The sequence below is a fragment of the Anomaloglossus baeobatrachus genome, chromosome 6 (assembly GCF_048569485.1).
Source record: "Anomaloglossus baeobatrachus isolate aAnoBae1 chromosome 6, aAnoBae1.hap1, whole genome shotgun sequence".
Classification (NCBI taxonomy): Eukaryota; Metazoa; Chordata; class Amphibia; order Anura; family Aromobatidae; genus Anomaloglossus; species Anomaloglossus baeobatrachus.
The window spans coordinates 54,941,018-54,957,198 of NC_134358.1; the positions used below are offsets into that span (position 1 = coordinate 54,941,018).

Genomic DNA, 16,181 nt, shown 5'->3' on the forward strand with positions numbered 1-16,181 from the left:
TAAAAAAATAAAAAAAATATACACACATTTGGTATCGCCGCGTTCAGAAACGCCCGATCAAAATATAAAATCAATTAATCTGGTCAGTATACGGCGTAGCAGCAAAAAAAATTCCAAACGCCAAAACTACGTTTTTTTTGTCGCCACAACTTTTGCGCAAAATGCAATAAGAGGCGATCAAAACGTAGCATCTGCGCAAAAATGGTACCGTAAAAAATGTCAGCTCGAGACGCAAAAAATAAGCCGTCACTGAGCCATAGATCCCGAAAAATGAGAACGCTACGGGTCACGGAATATGGCGTAAAACGTGCGCCACTTTTTTCGGACAAACTTCCGATTTTTTTTAACCCCTTATATAAAAGTAAACCTATACATGTTTGGTGTCTACAAACTCGCACTGACCTGAGGCATCACACGCAGACATCAGTTTTACCATATAGTGAACACAGTAAATAAAATATCTCAAAAACCATAGTGCTATCGCACTTTTTTTGCAATTTTTCTGCATTTGAAATTTTTTTGCCGTTTTCCAGTACAATATATGGTAAACCTTATGGTTTCATTTAAAAGTACAGCTCGTTCCGCAAAAAATGAGCCCTCAGATGACCATATTGACTGAAAAATAAAAAAAGTTACGTCTCAGAAAAAGAATGGCGAAAAAAAAAAACGGAAAGCGAAAAATCGGCCGGTCGTGAAGGGGTTAAGGGTGCTTTACACGAGACGAACCATTGTGCGATAGATCGTCGGGGGTCACAGTTTTCGTGATGCACATCCGGCATCGTTCACGACGTCGTGTCGTGTGACACCCACGAGCGACGCAGAATCTCTCACAAATCGTGAGTCGTGTACTCATCATTTACTTTCAAAATATCGTTTATTTTTAATGGCGCTGGTTGTTCATCGTTTCCGTGGCAGCACACGTCGCTCCGTGTGACACCACGGGAACAATGAACACAGCTTACCTGCGCCCCGCGGCAGCCGCCGGCTATGTAGAAATAAGGAGGTGGGCGGGATGTTAACGAGCCGCTCATCTCTGCCCCTCCGCTTCTACTGACCGTCTGTCGTGTGACGTCGCTGTGACGCCAAACGTCCCTCCCACTTCAGGAAGTGGACGTTCGTCGCCCACAGCGAGGTCGTCCGGAAGGTAAGTGCATGTGACGGGGGTTAAACGAGTTTGTGCGCCACGCGCAGCGATTTGACCGTGACGCAAAAATGACGGGGGCGGGTACGATCGCTCGTGCTATCGCACGATAGATTGACTCGTGTAAAACAGGCATTAGACTTGTTTATGAAGGTTATGTCTGCTTTCAAGGGGTTACAGAAAAAAAAAAAAAATATATAGCTGCACTCTGAAATGCTAAAGCATGCAAAGCATGAATGTAAGAATATAGACATGCATTACAGCTTAAGCGAATCTAGGAAAAATTGAGATATTTAGCATACAAAAATGGCCATTTCTATATCTGCCCATTTGCCACATCAAGGCATATCTCGTATACTGGGCATCTACTGTAGGGCCCTGTGCGCACACTGCGTTTTTACCCACTTTTTGCTGCAGAAATTTCTTGAGAAAATGGTTGTAACCTTTCTGCAGACATTCCCCAGCAAATCCTATGGAAAAAAAAATAAATAAATAAAAAAATAGCTGTGCGCACACTGGTTTTTTCTCAAGAACATTCTTTCTGCAGAATTTCTTGAGAAAAAGAATGTGCATGTCACTTTTTCGGTAGGTACCTGCGTTTGCCATAATCGTAAAAAAACGCAGGGAGCGACCTGCGGGAAAAACGCACCAAGACCGCACCAAAAACACGGTAAAATTGCATGCGGTTTTCGGTGCGTTTTTTGACAGCAAGTGCGCTAATCTTTCAGATTCAAGAAATTTGAGAAAAATCTTTTTTTTTTTGTGTGAACAGAGCCTAATGCATCTCTCTGTGTTAAAAAGCTCCATGTGTATGGGCGAGTAGAAACCTGCTATCTAATATATAAAGCTGAGTGTGTGTGTGTGTGTGTGTGTGTGTGTGTGTGTGTGTGTGTGTGTGTGTGTGTGTGTGTGTGTGTGTGTGTGTGTGTGTGTGTATTCATATTTACAATCACGAAATTTTGCACAGACACCCCATGTGACTCAAGGAATATCATGGACTATGTTTGGACAGAAAAATTTAACCCTGCGTTACAGTTAAGGCGGCGTTACACAGGATGATATATCGTGCAATCGCACCCGCCCCATAGTTTGTGAGTCACGGGCAATTTGTTGCCCGTGGCGCACAATGTCGTTAACCCCGGTCACACGTACTTACCTCCCTCACGACGTCACTGTGGGCGGCGAACATAATCTTCCTGAAGGGGGAGGGACGTTCAGCGTCACAGCGGCTGCCCAATAGCAGAGGAGGGGCGGAGATGAGCGGGACGTAACATCCCGCCCACCTCCTAACTTCCTCATTGCCGGCGGGTCACAGGTAAGCCGTGTTAATCGTTCCTGGGGTGTCACATGTAGCTATGTGTGCTGACACGGGAACGACGAACAACCGGTGCACAGAAGGAGGACCAACATTATGAAAATGAACGACGTGCCAACGAGCAACGTTAAGGGAGTATTTTTGCTCGTTAACAGTCATTCGGAGGTGTCACACGGTACGACATCTCTAACGATGCCGGATGTACGACACAAATTCTGTGACCACCGACGACATATCGCACGATATATCGTACCGTGTAACGCCGCCTTTACTCTCCAAAAATCCTGCCTTCATTAAAGTCAATGGAGCTGCGAGCTATTAGGTTATTAATAGGAGCTGTGAGTGGTTGCTATAGGAACAAAATAAATTGTTAGTATAAGAAGCTTATGAGTGAGGTAATAAGATGTCGGTGGAGAGATGGGGAAAGAAAGACAGCCAGACAGACAGAGAGAGAGACAGAGAGAGCGTGAGACAGACAGACAGTTACTATCCCGGGCAACGCCGGGCACTACAGCTAGTAGAGAATAAAATCACAGTCAGGGAGCATGACCCCATACTCTAGACAAGTCCTGTGTGGGGGCTCGCATTGATTTGAGTGGTGAGCTCTAGTTATTACTGATGGCATTTTTATGGCATCTAATTTTTTATTTTAGGGTCACGTGTTTACTGGAAAAAAACTGGAAACTTTGGTATTGCAATTCTTTACGACGTTTAACTTATTGGTTAAATAATGTTATATTTTTCATGGATTATATTTGGAAACACCAACTATATAATTTTTTATTAGTTTTGTTAGTTTTTAGCTTTTTACTATATACTAAAACACTCCAGATCTACAGTAAATAGGAATTAATGTACTTCATGGAGGTAAAAAGATGGCGGCCACAGGGGCTTTGACAGTGGGCCCCGCAATCCTTTCGATAATTCAATATTAGATTTGGTGAGGGGTCCGACACCCGGCAGTGGTGGGTATTCTGGGGTTGTCAGACCCCCACCGGTTTGATATGGAGAGCTCCATTAACATACAGTATGTGTGTGAAATCTGGGCACCACCCACTATGGCCGCCATTACTTGCTATTGAGCAGTTTGATGACTTCCCTGTATCACTCCCTTTTCCCAGAATTGGAGCTTCGGCCATGTTGTATTCCTTCCCCAGTTCTCCTCAGCAGGTGCTCGGCTCCCAGCCCCCGCACACCATTATAATTGACTCCCGGCCTGCTCGCCATGTCTCCCCATTCTCCATAGCAACTGAACTCCCATCAGGTAACCAGGCAGCGAGCCATCCTTGCAATAAATTGTTTTCTCACAGATACCTGGGTGGCGATGAAATAATGGTGAGAGTTGTCATCTGCAACCATGGATAACAGGCACGCCGAGCCGCTGACAGCACTCTGGAAATGAGCGCAGCTCCGCACTTGAAATCTTTGGGCGATTAATTTAGCTCCGTACAGCTCCTTCCCCAAGGACTCCAGCTCCTTAATAACACAGCTAAGAAAGAGAAACATCATTAAGTGCACGTCATATAATACCTAAGACTAAGCTTTACCTCATTAGAGATAACTAAATCATATGGCCGCCATATTCACAGCTAAGTATGGAAAATGCATTACTTCTCCTGTACTGACCCCGAGATACATCCTGTATTATACTCCAGAGCTGCACTCACTATTCTGCTGGTGCAGTCACTATGTACATACATTACTGATCCTGTACTGGCCCAGAGTAACATCCTGTATTATACTCCAGAGCTGCACTCACTATTCTGCTGGTGTAGTTACTATGTACATACATTACATTACTGATCCTGAGTTACATCCTGTATTATACTCCAGAGCTGCACTCACTATTCTGCTGGTGCAGTCACTGTGTACATACATTACCGTACTTATCCTGTACTGATCCGGAGTTATATCCTGTATTATACTCCAGAGCTGCACTCACTATTCTGCTGGTGCAGTCACTGTGTACATACATTACCGTACTTATCCTGTACTGATCCTGAGTTACATCCTGTATTATACTCCAGAGCTGCACTCACTATTCTGCTGGTGCAGTCACTGTGTACATACATTACCGTACTTATCCTGTACTGATCCTGAGTTATATCCTGTATTATACTCCAGAGCTGCACTCACTATTCTGCTGGTAGTGTTATTGTGTACATACATTACTTATCCGGAGTTACATCCTGTATTATACTCCAGAGCTGCACTCACTATTCTGCTGGTGCAGTCACTGTGTACATACATTACTTATCCTATACTGATACTGAGTTACAGCCTGTATTATATTCCAGAGCTGCACTCACTATTCTGCTGGAGCAGTGACTGTGTACACACATTACTTAGGCTAGTTTCACACTTGCGTTGGACGGCTTCCGTAGCATTGCGTTGTGTGACGGATGCAACGGATGCGTTGCATATAGTGGCACAACGCAATGCTACGGATCGTACAAAATAACGGAAAGCATTTATTTATTTTTTTTCTTCTTTACAGTACCGGCAGCCGACTATTGTGAACGATCAGCTGATCGCTCTTAATAGCCGGCGGCCGAGCGCTCAGCTGAACGTTCGGCCACCGAGAACTAAAATAAAGTTTGTGATAAAAAAAAAAAAAAAACGCATGCGCAGTGAAAAATAAAGGTTTCCGCTGTTCAAAAATAACGTTACATGCTGCGTTCCATCCGCCCGGCAGCGCGTCAAAATAACGACGCTGCGTCGTCCAGTGGATGCAACGCTGACACTTGCTTTACAGTGCGTCGTCCATACAAGTCTATGGAGAATAGCGCAGTGCGTTAACGGACTGCGCTATTCTCCATCGTGACGGACTGCGCTGAACGCAAGTGTGAAAGTAGCCTAAGCCTATACTGATCCTGAGTTACATCCTGTATTATATTCCAGAGCTGCGCTCACTATTCTGCTGGTGCAGTCACTGTGTACATACATTACTTATCCTATACTGATCCTGAGTTACAGCCTGTATTATATTCCAGAGCTGCGCTCACTATTCTGCTGGTGCAGTCACTGTGTACATACATTACATTACTTATCCTATACTGATCCTGAGTTACATCCTGTATTATATTCCAGAGCTGCGCTCACTATTCTGCTGGTGCAGTCACTGTGTACATACATTACATTACTTATCCTATACTGATCCTGAGTTACATCCTGTATTATATTCCAGAGCTGCGCTCACTATTCTGCTGGTGGAGTCACTGTGTACATACATTCAGGATCAGTACAGGATAAGTAGTTATATCCTGTATTATACTCCAGAGCTGCACTCACTATTCTGCTGGAGCAGTGACTGTGTACAAACAATTGCTATCATATGTATTCCCTCTCCATTATAAATGAGGTTTATTAGGAAAATTATCGAACTTTCTACTGTTTGTAATAAACCAACAAAACAAGCTGACAGCAGGGACTGGCAGCGTTAGAGGGGAACGTCAGCCCAGTGGCCTCTAGGTCACTAATAGTCTTGTGAGGTTGAGAGTGCTGCAAAGTGTTAAAGGGAGTGTCACCCCAAAAATGCCTTTTTTAGACTAACTATACAGTGATATGGGGGCCTGGTACTGGTTACTGTGCTTTGGAAAATAACTTCATGCATACTCAAATGTTCAATATTACACTATGGAGCAGAGACCACGTTATCTTTATCTTTTAAATTATGTCTGTTTGGCATTTGGGGTGAGGGGGGGGGGGGAATAAAAAAAAAAGTGAATAAAAAAAAAAAAAACCAAAACGCTGCATTGTACGATTGTCAGCGTCTCAAAGATCACATGCCCCCATACAAGTCTATGGTGAGTGCCAAACATCGGACTACACTGATGTCAGACAATGGGGACATTAATCTCTCCGTCTTCTGCGCCCCCGGCCTTACATGGAGACAGTGGAGGAGCTGCAGGGACACGTGATGGGACGAGGGTGACGTTTTATTGTATTTTTAATCTCTTCTCGCCCATATGAATTTAGCAATGTGGCTTCCATCTGGACTGATTCACACAACACGAACGCTCCAAAAACATCTTGGGAAATTGTGAACAAATTCAACTAGTAAAAAACAGTCGCTCGTCCTTTTTTCTCAGAAGATAAACCACCTGAGAGCATCTCCCTGCGACACGGAGAACGCTCGCTCGGGTGAGCACGCATGCAACTACGACAAAACACTATGGGGCCGATCATTAATGCTGCATCTTTTTATTTTTTTGGTAGAAAGTAGTTGTTATAGTGACATTTATTTCTGCTTTACACTCCCTGACAGAGGTTCTGTCGCTTACCCACGTTCTGTAAATAAAAGCTTATAACCTGACTTTAAATTCATCCATTTGTTTTATAAATTTCTCTTTTGAAAGCTGAAACCCTCCCAAATTTGGTTTAGGTTATGAAAATAAAGCTGCTGAAATATTGATCATTTAATGAACACAGAAAGGTAAGATTTTGTCAAGACAAAAGTTTTGTCACCCACAGAAAGTAATGTGAAATTCAAACAAATAATTAACTTGTAATACAAAGATATGTTGCATAACTTTGGTGAATGAAGTTGTGTTGCTATTAGAGCCATATTTAATATTTTGTGTGACTTCCATGAGCTCGAAGGACTGCATCCATGCAGTTCAACAATGATTCATACAATTTATTGATGAAGTCATCAGGAATAGCACAGAATGCAGTCTTACATGCCTCCCAGAGTTCATCTAGATTCTTTGATTTTGTCTTCCAAGCTTCCTCTTTCATCCTACCCAAAACATGCTCAATGATGTTCATGTCTGGTGACTGGGCTGGCCAGTTCTTGAGCCCCTTGATCTTCTTTGCCAGGAGGAACTTTGTTGTAGAGATGGATGTATGAGATGGAGCACCATCCTGCTGCAGAATTTGACCCCTTTTATGATTGGGAATGTAAGAGGTAGCTAATACTTCTTGATATTTTAGGCTATTGATATTGCCTTCCACCTTGCTAATGTTTCGCACACCCCCATACTGAATGTAACCCGAGACCATGATCTTTCCACCACCAAACCTGCTTTCCGGATCCATACGGGCTCCAGTAGGTCTCCTGCAGTATTTGCGGTGGCTGTGGTGTAATTCAACTGAAGATTCATCAGAGAAATCCACCTTCTGCCACTTTTCCATCTGTTTAGCAGGCTGTGGGACTTGGCAAATGCCACACTTTTTTTTTAATTGCCTTTTGTTTAGTGCTGGCTTCTGGCCACTGATACGACCATGGAGGCCATTTCAAGACAGAATCCTACAAACTGTTGCAGTTCACACAGTGACTTGAGGTGACCAGGCCTTTTGGAGCTCTGCTGCAGTGGAAGAGGGGCCGGCTTGGATTTTCTAACCAACAAACGTTCCTCCTGAGCAGTTGTCTTGCGGGGTCTGGGCTTGTCAAAAACATTTCCAGTCTCTTCAAATTTTTTTTTAACTTTTTGTACTTGACGCTGAGACACATTAAAAGGTGCCAGCCACCTCTGCAGTGGATCTGGTCTTCAGCCTCTTGATAATCAAGACTTTGGTTGCAGGGTAGATTTTTGGCATGTTGTCACAGGTCAAGTTGCAGTTCAAGTGAAGGTCTGGGGTGCTGGGTTTCTTTTTATACTCATCTACTAATTAACCGATCATTTAGTGAGCACAGGTAAGGATGTAAACTAGGATTGGGTGCATTATATGACAAGGCGACAAAACGTTTGTCTTGCCAAAATCTGACCTTTCTGTGTTCATTAAATTATCAATATTTCAGCAGCTTTATTTTCATAAGCTAAACCAAATTTAGGAGGGTTTCAGCTTTCAAAAGAGTAATTTTTAAAACCAATGGATGAATTTAAAGTCAGGTTATTAACTTATATTTACATAACATGGATAAGCGACAGAGCTTCTGTCAGGGAGTGTACATCGTTTGCACCAGTTTTCTATTAACTTTACTTGGTGTCATGTTTTGTTTTTTTCCTCTTGCATTATTGTCAGGCGCTCCGCCACGCGCTCCGCTGGCCAGGCGGTCGTCAGGCGCTCCGCTGGCCAGGCGGTCGTCAGGCGCTCCGCTGGCCAGGCGGTCGTCAGGCGCTCCGCTGGCCAGGCGGTCGTCAGGCGCTCCGCTGGCCAGGCGGTCGTCAGGCGCTCCGCTGGCCAGGCGGTCGTCAGGCGCTCCGCTGGCCAGGCGGTCGTCAGGCGCTCCGCTGGCCAGGCGGTCGTCAGGCGCTCCGCTGGCCAGGCGGTCGTCAGGCGCTCCGCTGGCCAGGCGGTCGTCAGGCGCTCCGCTGGCCAGGCGGTCGTCAGGCGCTCCGCTGGCCAGGCGGTCGTCAGGCGCTCCGCCACGGGCTCCGCTGGCCAGGCGGTCGTCAGGCGCTCCGCCACGGGCCCCGCTGGCAAGGCGGTCGTCAGGCGCTCCGCCACGGGCCCCGCTGGCAAGGCGGTCGTCAGGCGCTCCGCCACGGGCCCCGCTGGCCAGGCGGTCGTCAGGCGCTCCGCCACGGGCCCCGCTGGCCAGGCGGTCGTCAGGCGCTTCGCCACGGGCCCCGCTGGGCAGGCCGTTGTCAGGCGCTTCGCCACGGGCCCTGCTGGGCAGGCCGTTGTCAGACACCCCCACGGACCCCCAAGCAGGGCTGTGGAGTCGGAGTCGTGGAGTCGGAGCTCATTTTGGTGGAGTCGGAGTCGGAGTCGGTATAAAATGCACCGACTCCGACTCCTAAAATATATAATAAATTGGGGACAGGAGTGCAATGCAGAATGTGCTGAATATTTTACTAAATAATAACATTTAGTATAATGCTTATATTTAAGTGAAAAATTTATTGTAGTACAATGTGAACATCAGACATTTAATTGTTTTTATGATACAATAATCAAGATATTTGGATAGAACATAAAATATTTATTGGAATACAACTTTAGAACACAAAAAACTAATAAATTGTAAATATGTAATATATATATATATATATATATATATATATATATATACATACATACATACACACACACGGTGTATATACACACACAAGATATATATGTAATCTACTGTATATTACATAGTGTATTACATATTTACAATTTATTACAGTTTTTTGTGTTCTAAAGTTGCATTCCAATAAATATATTTTATGTTCTATCTAAATATCTTGATTATCGTATCATAAAAATTATTAAATGTCTGATGTTCACATACACATATTCATGTACTACAATAAATTTTTCACCTAACTAAGCAATATATGTAGGAGCCGGAGCCGGAGCCGGAGTCGGTGCAAGAGAATTTGAGGAGTCGGAGTCGGAGTCGAAGGTTTGGCTTACCGACTCCACAGCCCTGCCCCCAAGGCAGGCAGACACCATGGAGCTCTCCCATGACTGGTCCCTACAGCCCCCACTGCCGCCCTCTTACCCCGTCGTGCACAGCTGCACCTCCCCCATCAGATACTTGGGCAGCTGCTCCTTGATCTGGATCTTGTTCTTCAGGGCCGCCTGGCAGAAGGTCCCGTCCAGCAGCACCTGGTACGGCTCCCGGAAGCGGAAGTTGTGCTTGTAGAAGTTCACGTTCTTCTTGGCGTGCTTCTGCCGGGTGATCTTCATGGCGCAGGGTTCGGGTCACCCGGTTCCGTCCAGTGACGTCACGCACGCCCGAGAAGCTGCAACACGTGGGTGCTGTGTCCCGGAATTACGTCACGTGGTAACGAAACACGCCCACTAAGGGGGCGGGACCGCACGGTCATGTGACCTGGGATGGAGAAAACCTGGGCGTTCTAGAACGTTGTGCTGCAGATGGGACCACGTGATCCCGGAGAAGTCACAGAACAGACCGGTGTGTGTCCGGCTGCAGCACGGCTCTCAGCATCTCTCAGGGCTGCAGCAAATATACAGAAATACAATGCACAGGAAAGAAATGAGCTCTTACCCCATTGTAGCATCGACTGCTTGTGACAGATCTGAATTCTGTTTATGAAAAAGATCGGCCGATTTAATTGGTAGAATAATTTGATGCAAAAGTGCAATATTGTTGGACAATGTGTGGGGATACTGGTCCAATCAGCCATTAACACTGCAATATCAGTCAATTCCAAGGCAAAAATATTCTGTATGAGCTGCTAACACGTCATCCGGCAGCTTATCTGAGGGAGACCGATGCGACCAACAATCCCAAATGGACAATCAATATCTCCCAACATCAGTCGCCCTGAGGCCATTGGCCAAGTCCGGCGATATCAGTCAGAGGGGGGGGGGGGGGAGGGTTGTGGTCAGCAGTAAGGACACAGTTATCAGTTAAGTGTTCTAAACCTGCCTGTCCACCTTACTGAAAATGCAGCCATCAGAAGAAATTGAACTTTATTTCTCCCTGGAGCTGCTGGCTTTCAGTCATACAGAAGCGGCGGCTTGGCTGGAGTCATCGCTCACTAAACTGTGAGCTCACATGGATTGACTGGTCACTGCACTGATGTGCTGCAGAGCGAGCTGTCAATCACGGTGCCAGGGGTGTAGCTGTAGCTGCAGCTCACAGAATAGTGATCGGTGACTGCAGGCGTGTCAGCACACCTGTATAACAGAAAGTGCACACCTGTATGACCGAAAGCGCACACCTGTACGACCGAAAGCGCACACCTGTATGACCGAAAGCGCACACCTGTATGACTGAAAGTGCACACCTGCATGACTGAAAGCGCACACCTGCATGACCGAAAGCGCACACCTGTATGACTGAAAGTGCACACCTGCATGACTGAAAGCGCACACCTGTATGACCGAAAGCGCACACCTGTATGACTGAAAGCGCACACCTGCATGACTGAAAGCGCACACCTGTACGACCGAAAGCGCACACCTGTATGACCGAAAGCGCACACCTATATGACTGAAAGCGCACACCTGCATGACTGAAAGCGCACACCTGCATGACTGAAAGCGCACACCTGTATGACCAAAAGCGCACAACTGTATGACCGAAAGGGCACACCTGTATGACTGAAAGCGCACATCTGTATGACTGAAAGAACACACCTGTATGACTGAAAGCACACACCTGTATGACAGAAAACGCACACCTGTATGACAAAGCGCACACCTGTATGACTGAAAGCACACACCTGTATGACTGAAAGCCGGCAGCTCCCGGGAGAAATAAAGTTCACTTTCTGCCTGTAGCCGCGCTTTTATTAAGGCAGCCAGACAGCATTGTAACTCTTTACCCTCAAATTAAGACTATGTTGCGTTTTTTTTTTCCTGTAGCCAAAACCTGCTCTTTTAAAAAAGCTGCTTCTAAAAAGCAGATTTTTCAGGTTTTTTTTGCAGTTTTACTGTCATTTGTTTACAGTGCATGTTTAATAAAGTTAGTTTTATTCACAACAAAAGCAGCAAAATTGCTGCAAAAACACAGCAAAAAAGCAGTGGTTGCCTTTTTGCACTTTGTCATTGCTTTCCATGGTGAAAAATGCTGTACAAATGCTGAAAGCTATATTCACACAGTGCGTTTTTGTTGTGCTCTTTTGCAAATCCATGCTATTAAAATCTAGTTTTTACACTACCAACAAAACCTATGAGAGTCCAGAAATCAGCCCACACATTTGCTTTTTTTCCTGATGGAAATGGAAAATTGCTGCATTTTTGCTGCTTTAGTGTTTCAGTATTTTTGCCACATTTTTCACCATTGAAAGAAATGCGAATGAAAAAACACAAATGCATTTTTTTTGCTGCATTTTTGCTGCTTTTTTGGTGAATGAAACTAACTTTATTTAAACATGTACTGTAGACAAATGACACCAAAAAAGTCGCAAAAAATATAGCCAAAAACAGAAAAAAAATCTGCAAAAACGCAGCTTTTTTGATGCCAAGAAATCAGGTTTTGATGGAGAAACAAAAGCACCAAAAATTCACTGTGTGCACATAGCCTAAAAGCAGCTTTTTATTTGCATAAAAATCATGAACAAAAAAAAAAGGGGGGGAAAACGCAATGTGTGAACATAGTCTAGCCCTTTATTCATTTGAAGAAATGACAAGATAATAATAATATTTATTCATTTGTATAGCGCTATTAATTCCACAGCGCTTTACATATGTGCCGCCCCTGCAGGAGTCGAACTGCTCGGATCCGGGGTTTCTGTGGCTCGAGGGTCTCTGGACCCGGGGGCTTGCGGCCACTTCAAATGTAAAGGGGGTATTTACAGGGGATAAAAGTTCGTGACACCACCTGCGGGTTGCGGTAAGGGGAGTACCGCCGCTGCCGAAGGGAGTACCCCGGGGAAGATGGTGTGGGGGCAGCAAAGTGTCAGTCCCTCCACAGGTAGGGAAGGCCCCGGACAGTGGGGGGAATACAGTGAACGGGTGGCTTGGCCTTGGGAAGCAGGGTGCAGGGGTCAGGTTACTCACTGCGGTAGTCTTGGTGCTGGATCAGGTGGAATAATCAGACACTCACACAGATGGTAAACCAAAGTCTCTAGGCACCGCAGTCTCTGCGCAGGAGCCCATCCAGGTCCCGCTCCCACCAGTGTCACTTGGTAAGTCCGGAGCCCTGCCTACATGCACAAGTTGATTGACCGTTGTGGCCCCTCGACTTGAATCTTTCGGGGCCCCGCTACTTGTGTGTATGGCAGCTGTGCTCTTGATGGCTGGCACTTGGGATTTTAGTGGGTTGTGTACTTTGGAGAACCCTATCCCCCGCGTTGTGCTGATGCCTCCAATCTCTGAGCTCCTAGGGAAAGTTCATAAAGAGACTATCCTCAACAGGTTAATTACCAGGGCAGATAAACCTGCTCCTGACCTAGGGTCCTGTACCCCGTCGTGCTCGGTACCGATACGGTAATTGGGTCTTCTGGTGCTGACTGTCCTCCTACACTTAGGCGGGCTTTGCACGTTGCGACATCGCAAGCCGATGCTGCGATGTCGCACGCGATAGTCCCCGCCCCCGTCGTAGGTACGATATCGTGTGATAGCTGGCGTGGCGAAAATTATCGCTACGCCAGCTTCACATGCACTCACCTGCCCTGCGACCGTTGCTCTGGCCGGCGACCCGCCTCCTTCCTAAGGGGGCGGGTCGTGCGGCGTCATAGCGACGTCACACGGCAGGTGGCCAATAGCGGCGGAGGGGTGGAGATGAGCAGGATGTAAACATCCCGCCCACCTCTGTCCTTCCGCATAGCCGCCGGCAGCAGGTAAGGAGATGTTCCTTGCTCCTGCGGCTTCATACACAGCGATGTGCACTGCCGCAGGAACGAGGAACAACATCGTACCTGTCGCGGCACTGGCATTATGGAAAAGTCGGTGAATGCAACGATGATACGATAATGACGTTTTTGCGCTCGTTCATCGTATCAGCTAGCATTTACACAGTACGATGTCGAAAGTGACGCCGGATGTGCGTCACTTTCGATTTGACCCCACTGACATCGCACGTGCGATGTCGCAACGTGCAAAGCCGTCCTTACACCCTTGTCCAATGTCCCTGCTACCGATCCCCGACTCCTGTGGTTCCGGACCACCGTCTGCGACCCAACCTGACACCTCCCTGGGAGCTACAACTCCCCAGCTCCTCACTCCTTGAGGGCTACTACTCAACTGACTCTAAGTTCTGCTCTCCACTTCCTCCCTCCCACCAGTCTGCCTGACCCCTAGGTGGGTGGCCCTGCTCCAACCTTACCAACCCACTAGTGTGTCTGACAGGTCATGGTGTGAGGTGTGGTTGGGATTTGTAGTGCGGATGTTAGTAAAACCGTTGTTGGGAACCTGGAAACCATGAGGGGTAGGCCCTGCACCCTGAGGGACAGGATGCAGTTCCCTGTAGCACCCTCATGTATTCAGGGGCACTACACATACATTGGCAACACTGTCCCCATTGGGGCTCACAATCTAGAGTCCCTATCTGTATGTCTTTGGAGTGTGGGAGAAAACCGGAGAACCCAGAGGAAACCCACGCAAACACGGGGAGAACATACAAACTCCTTGCAGATGTTGTCCTTGGTGGGATTTGATCCCAGGACCCCAGCGCTACAAGACTACAGTGCTAACCACTGAGCCACCGTGCTGCCCCTATCCATTTAAATATTTATCCCAAGTCTATGATAATCTGATAATTCCATGTGACGGGATTTACGTGCTGAGCTTTTATATGTTCGTGGTACTACAGCCGTGGCCACATTCTGGTTGCCCTCTGTCCCCACAATTAGAAAATCGAGATGTTCTCCATACATTGAATTCTGCATACACCGTGCAGTCGTCAGTAAACCTCCCCTCCCCCATCTCTCTGTTCTCTGTAGTAAGTGCTTCTGCAGTGGCCGCCTGTCCGCCATCACAGCCGATTATATTCTACCTTCCATAGGAACAGCAGGAGGGGACATTTGGGAAATGTGTTTTCCTGGGGAGCAGAATTCTTCACTTACTCTCATCAGAACATCCTATAATTATCTCTGCACCGCGCCGATGCTCCTAAATCGCCCTATATAAATGGTGCATCACTTATATCCAGGCTTAGGATGCATTTATGTGCTGCTACATATAGCGATGTTCCTTGGGGTTAGGAATATGAAGTGACCTTGGTCGCACAACACGAAGAGTCCAAGGTGACAACGTACAATGACCTGGAGATATTGATCACAACATTGATTTTTATTTTTAGCTGTGATTTGTGTGAGATTTAGGATTAGCGCCATCCACTGGACACTGTTGCAGATGAGTCTACATTGTGCACGTTTTATGTCTTTCGACCATGTAATAAGAAGGTGGCTTGAGACTAAAAAGTCGATTAGAGTTGTTCATAATAACATTATTACTAGTGATGAGCGGGCACTACCATGCTCGGGTGCTCTGTACTCGTAACTAGTGATGAGCGGGCACTACCATGCTCAGGTTCTCTGTACTCGTAACTAGTGATGAGCGGGCAATACCATGCTCGGGTGCTCTGTACTCGTAACTAGTGATGAGCGGGCACTACCATGCTCAGGTGCTCTGTACTCGTAACTAGTGATGAGCGGGCACTACCATGCTCGGGTGCTCGGTACTCGTAACTAATGATGAGCGGGCACTACCATGCTTGGGTGCTCAGTATTCATAACAAATAGTGATGGGTGAGCACTGCCATGCTCAGGTGCTCGGTACTTATAACGAGTAGTGAAGAGCAAGCACTACTATGCTTGCTCCTTGTCTGCGGTCTCCAGGACCTCTGCCTCCTGTCTGCGGTCTCCAGGACCTCTGCCTCCTGTCTGCGGTCTCCAGGACCTCTGCCTCCTGTCTGCGGTCTCCAGGACCTCTGTCTCCTGTCTTCAGTCTCCAGGACCTCTTCCTCCTGTCTGCAGTCTCCAGGACCTCTGTCTCCTGTCTTCAGTCTCCAGGACCTCTTCCTCCTGTCTGCAGTCTCCAGGACCTCTGTCTCCTGTCTTCAGTCTCCAGGACCTCTGTCTCCTGTCTTCAGTCTCCAGGACCTCTGTCTCCTGTCTTCAGTCTCCAGGACCTCTGCCTCCTGTCTGCAGTCTCCAGGACCTCTGTCTCCTGTCTTCAGTCTCCAGGACCTCTTCCTCCTGTCTGCAGTCTCCAGGACCTCTGCCTCCTGTCTGCAGTCTCCAGGACCTCTGCCTCCTGTCTGCAGTCTCCAGGACCTCTGCCTCCTGTCTGCAGTCTCCAGGACCTCTGCCTCCTGTCTGCAGTCTCCAGGACCTCTGCCTCCTGTCTGCAGTCTCCAGGACCTCTGCCTCCTGTCTGCAGTCTCCAGGACCTCTGCCTCCTGTCTGCAGTCTCCAGGACCTCTGCCTCCTG

At 47.0% G+C, this 16,181-nt stretch overlaps 1 protein-coding gene across 1 annotated transcript in view; it reads right to left on the reverse strand.

Annotated features, from left to right (window-relative positions):
• UTP23 (UTP23 small subunit processome component) overlaps nucleotides 1–10,140 on the reverse strand; it is a 30,052-nt gene extending 19,912 nt beyond the window's left edge. The window contains exons 1-2 of the mRNA XM_075316213.1: nucleotides 9,835–10,140; nucleotides 3,771–3,945 (exon numbers count right to left, since the gene is read on the reverse strand). Of these exons, the coding sequence (XP_075172328.1) occupies nucleotides 3,771–3,945; nucleotides 9,835–10,022 (363 nt within the window). The 5' untranslated portion in view covers nucleotides 10,023–10,140. The remainder of the gene's footprint in view (nucleotides 1–3,770; nucleotides 3,946–9,834) is intronic.
• Between the last annotated feature and the right edge of the window lie 6,041 nt (nucleotides 10,141–16,181).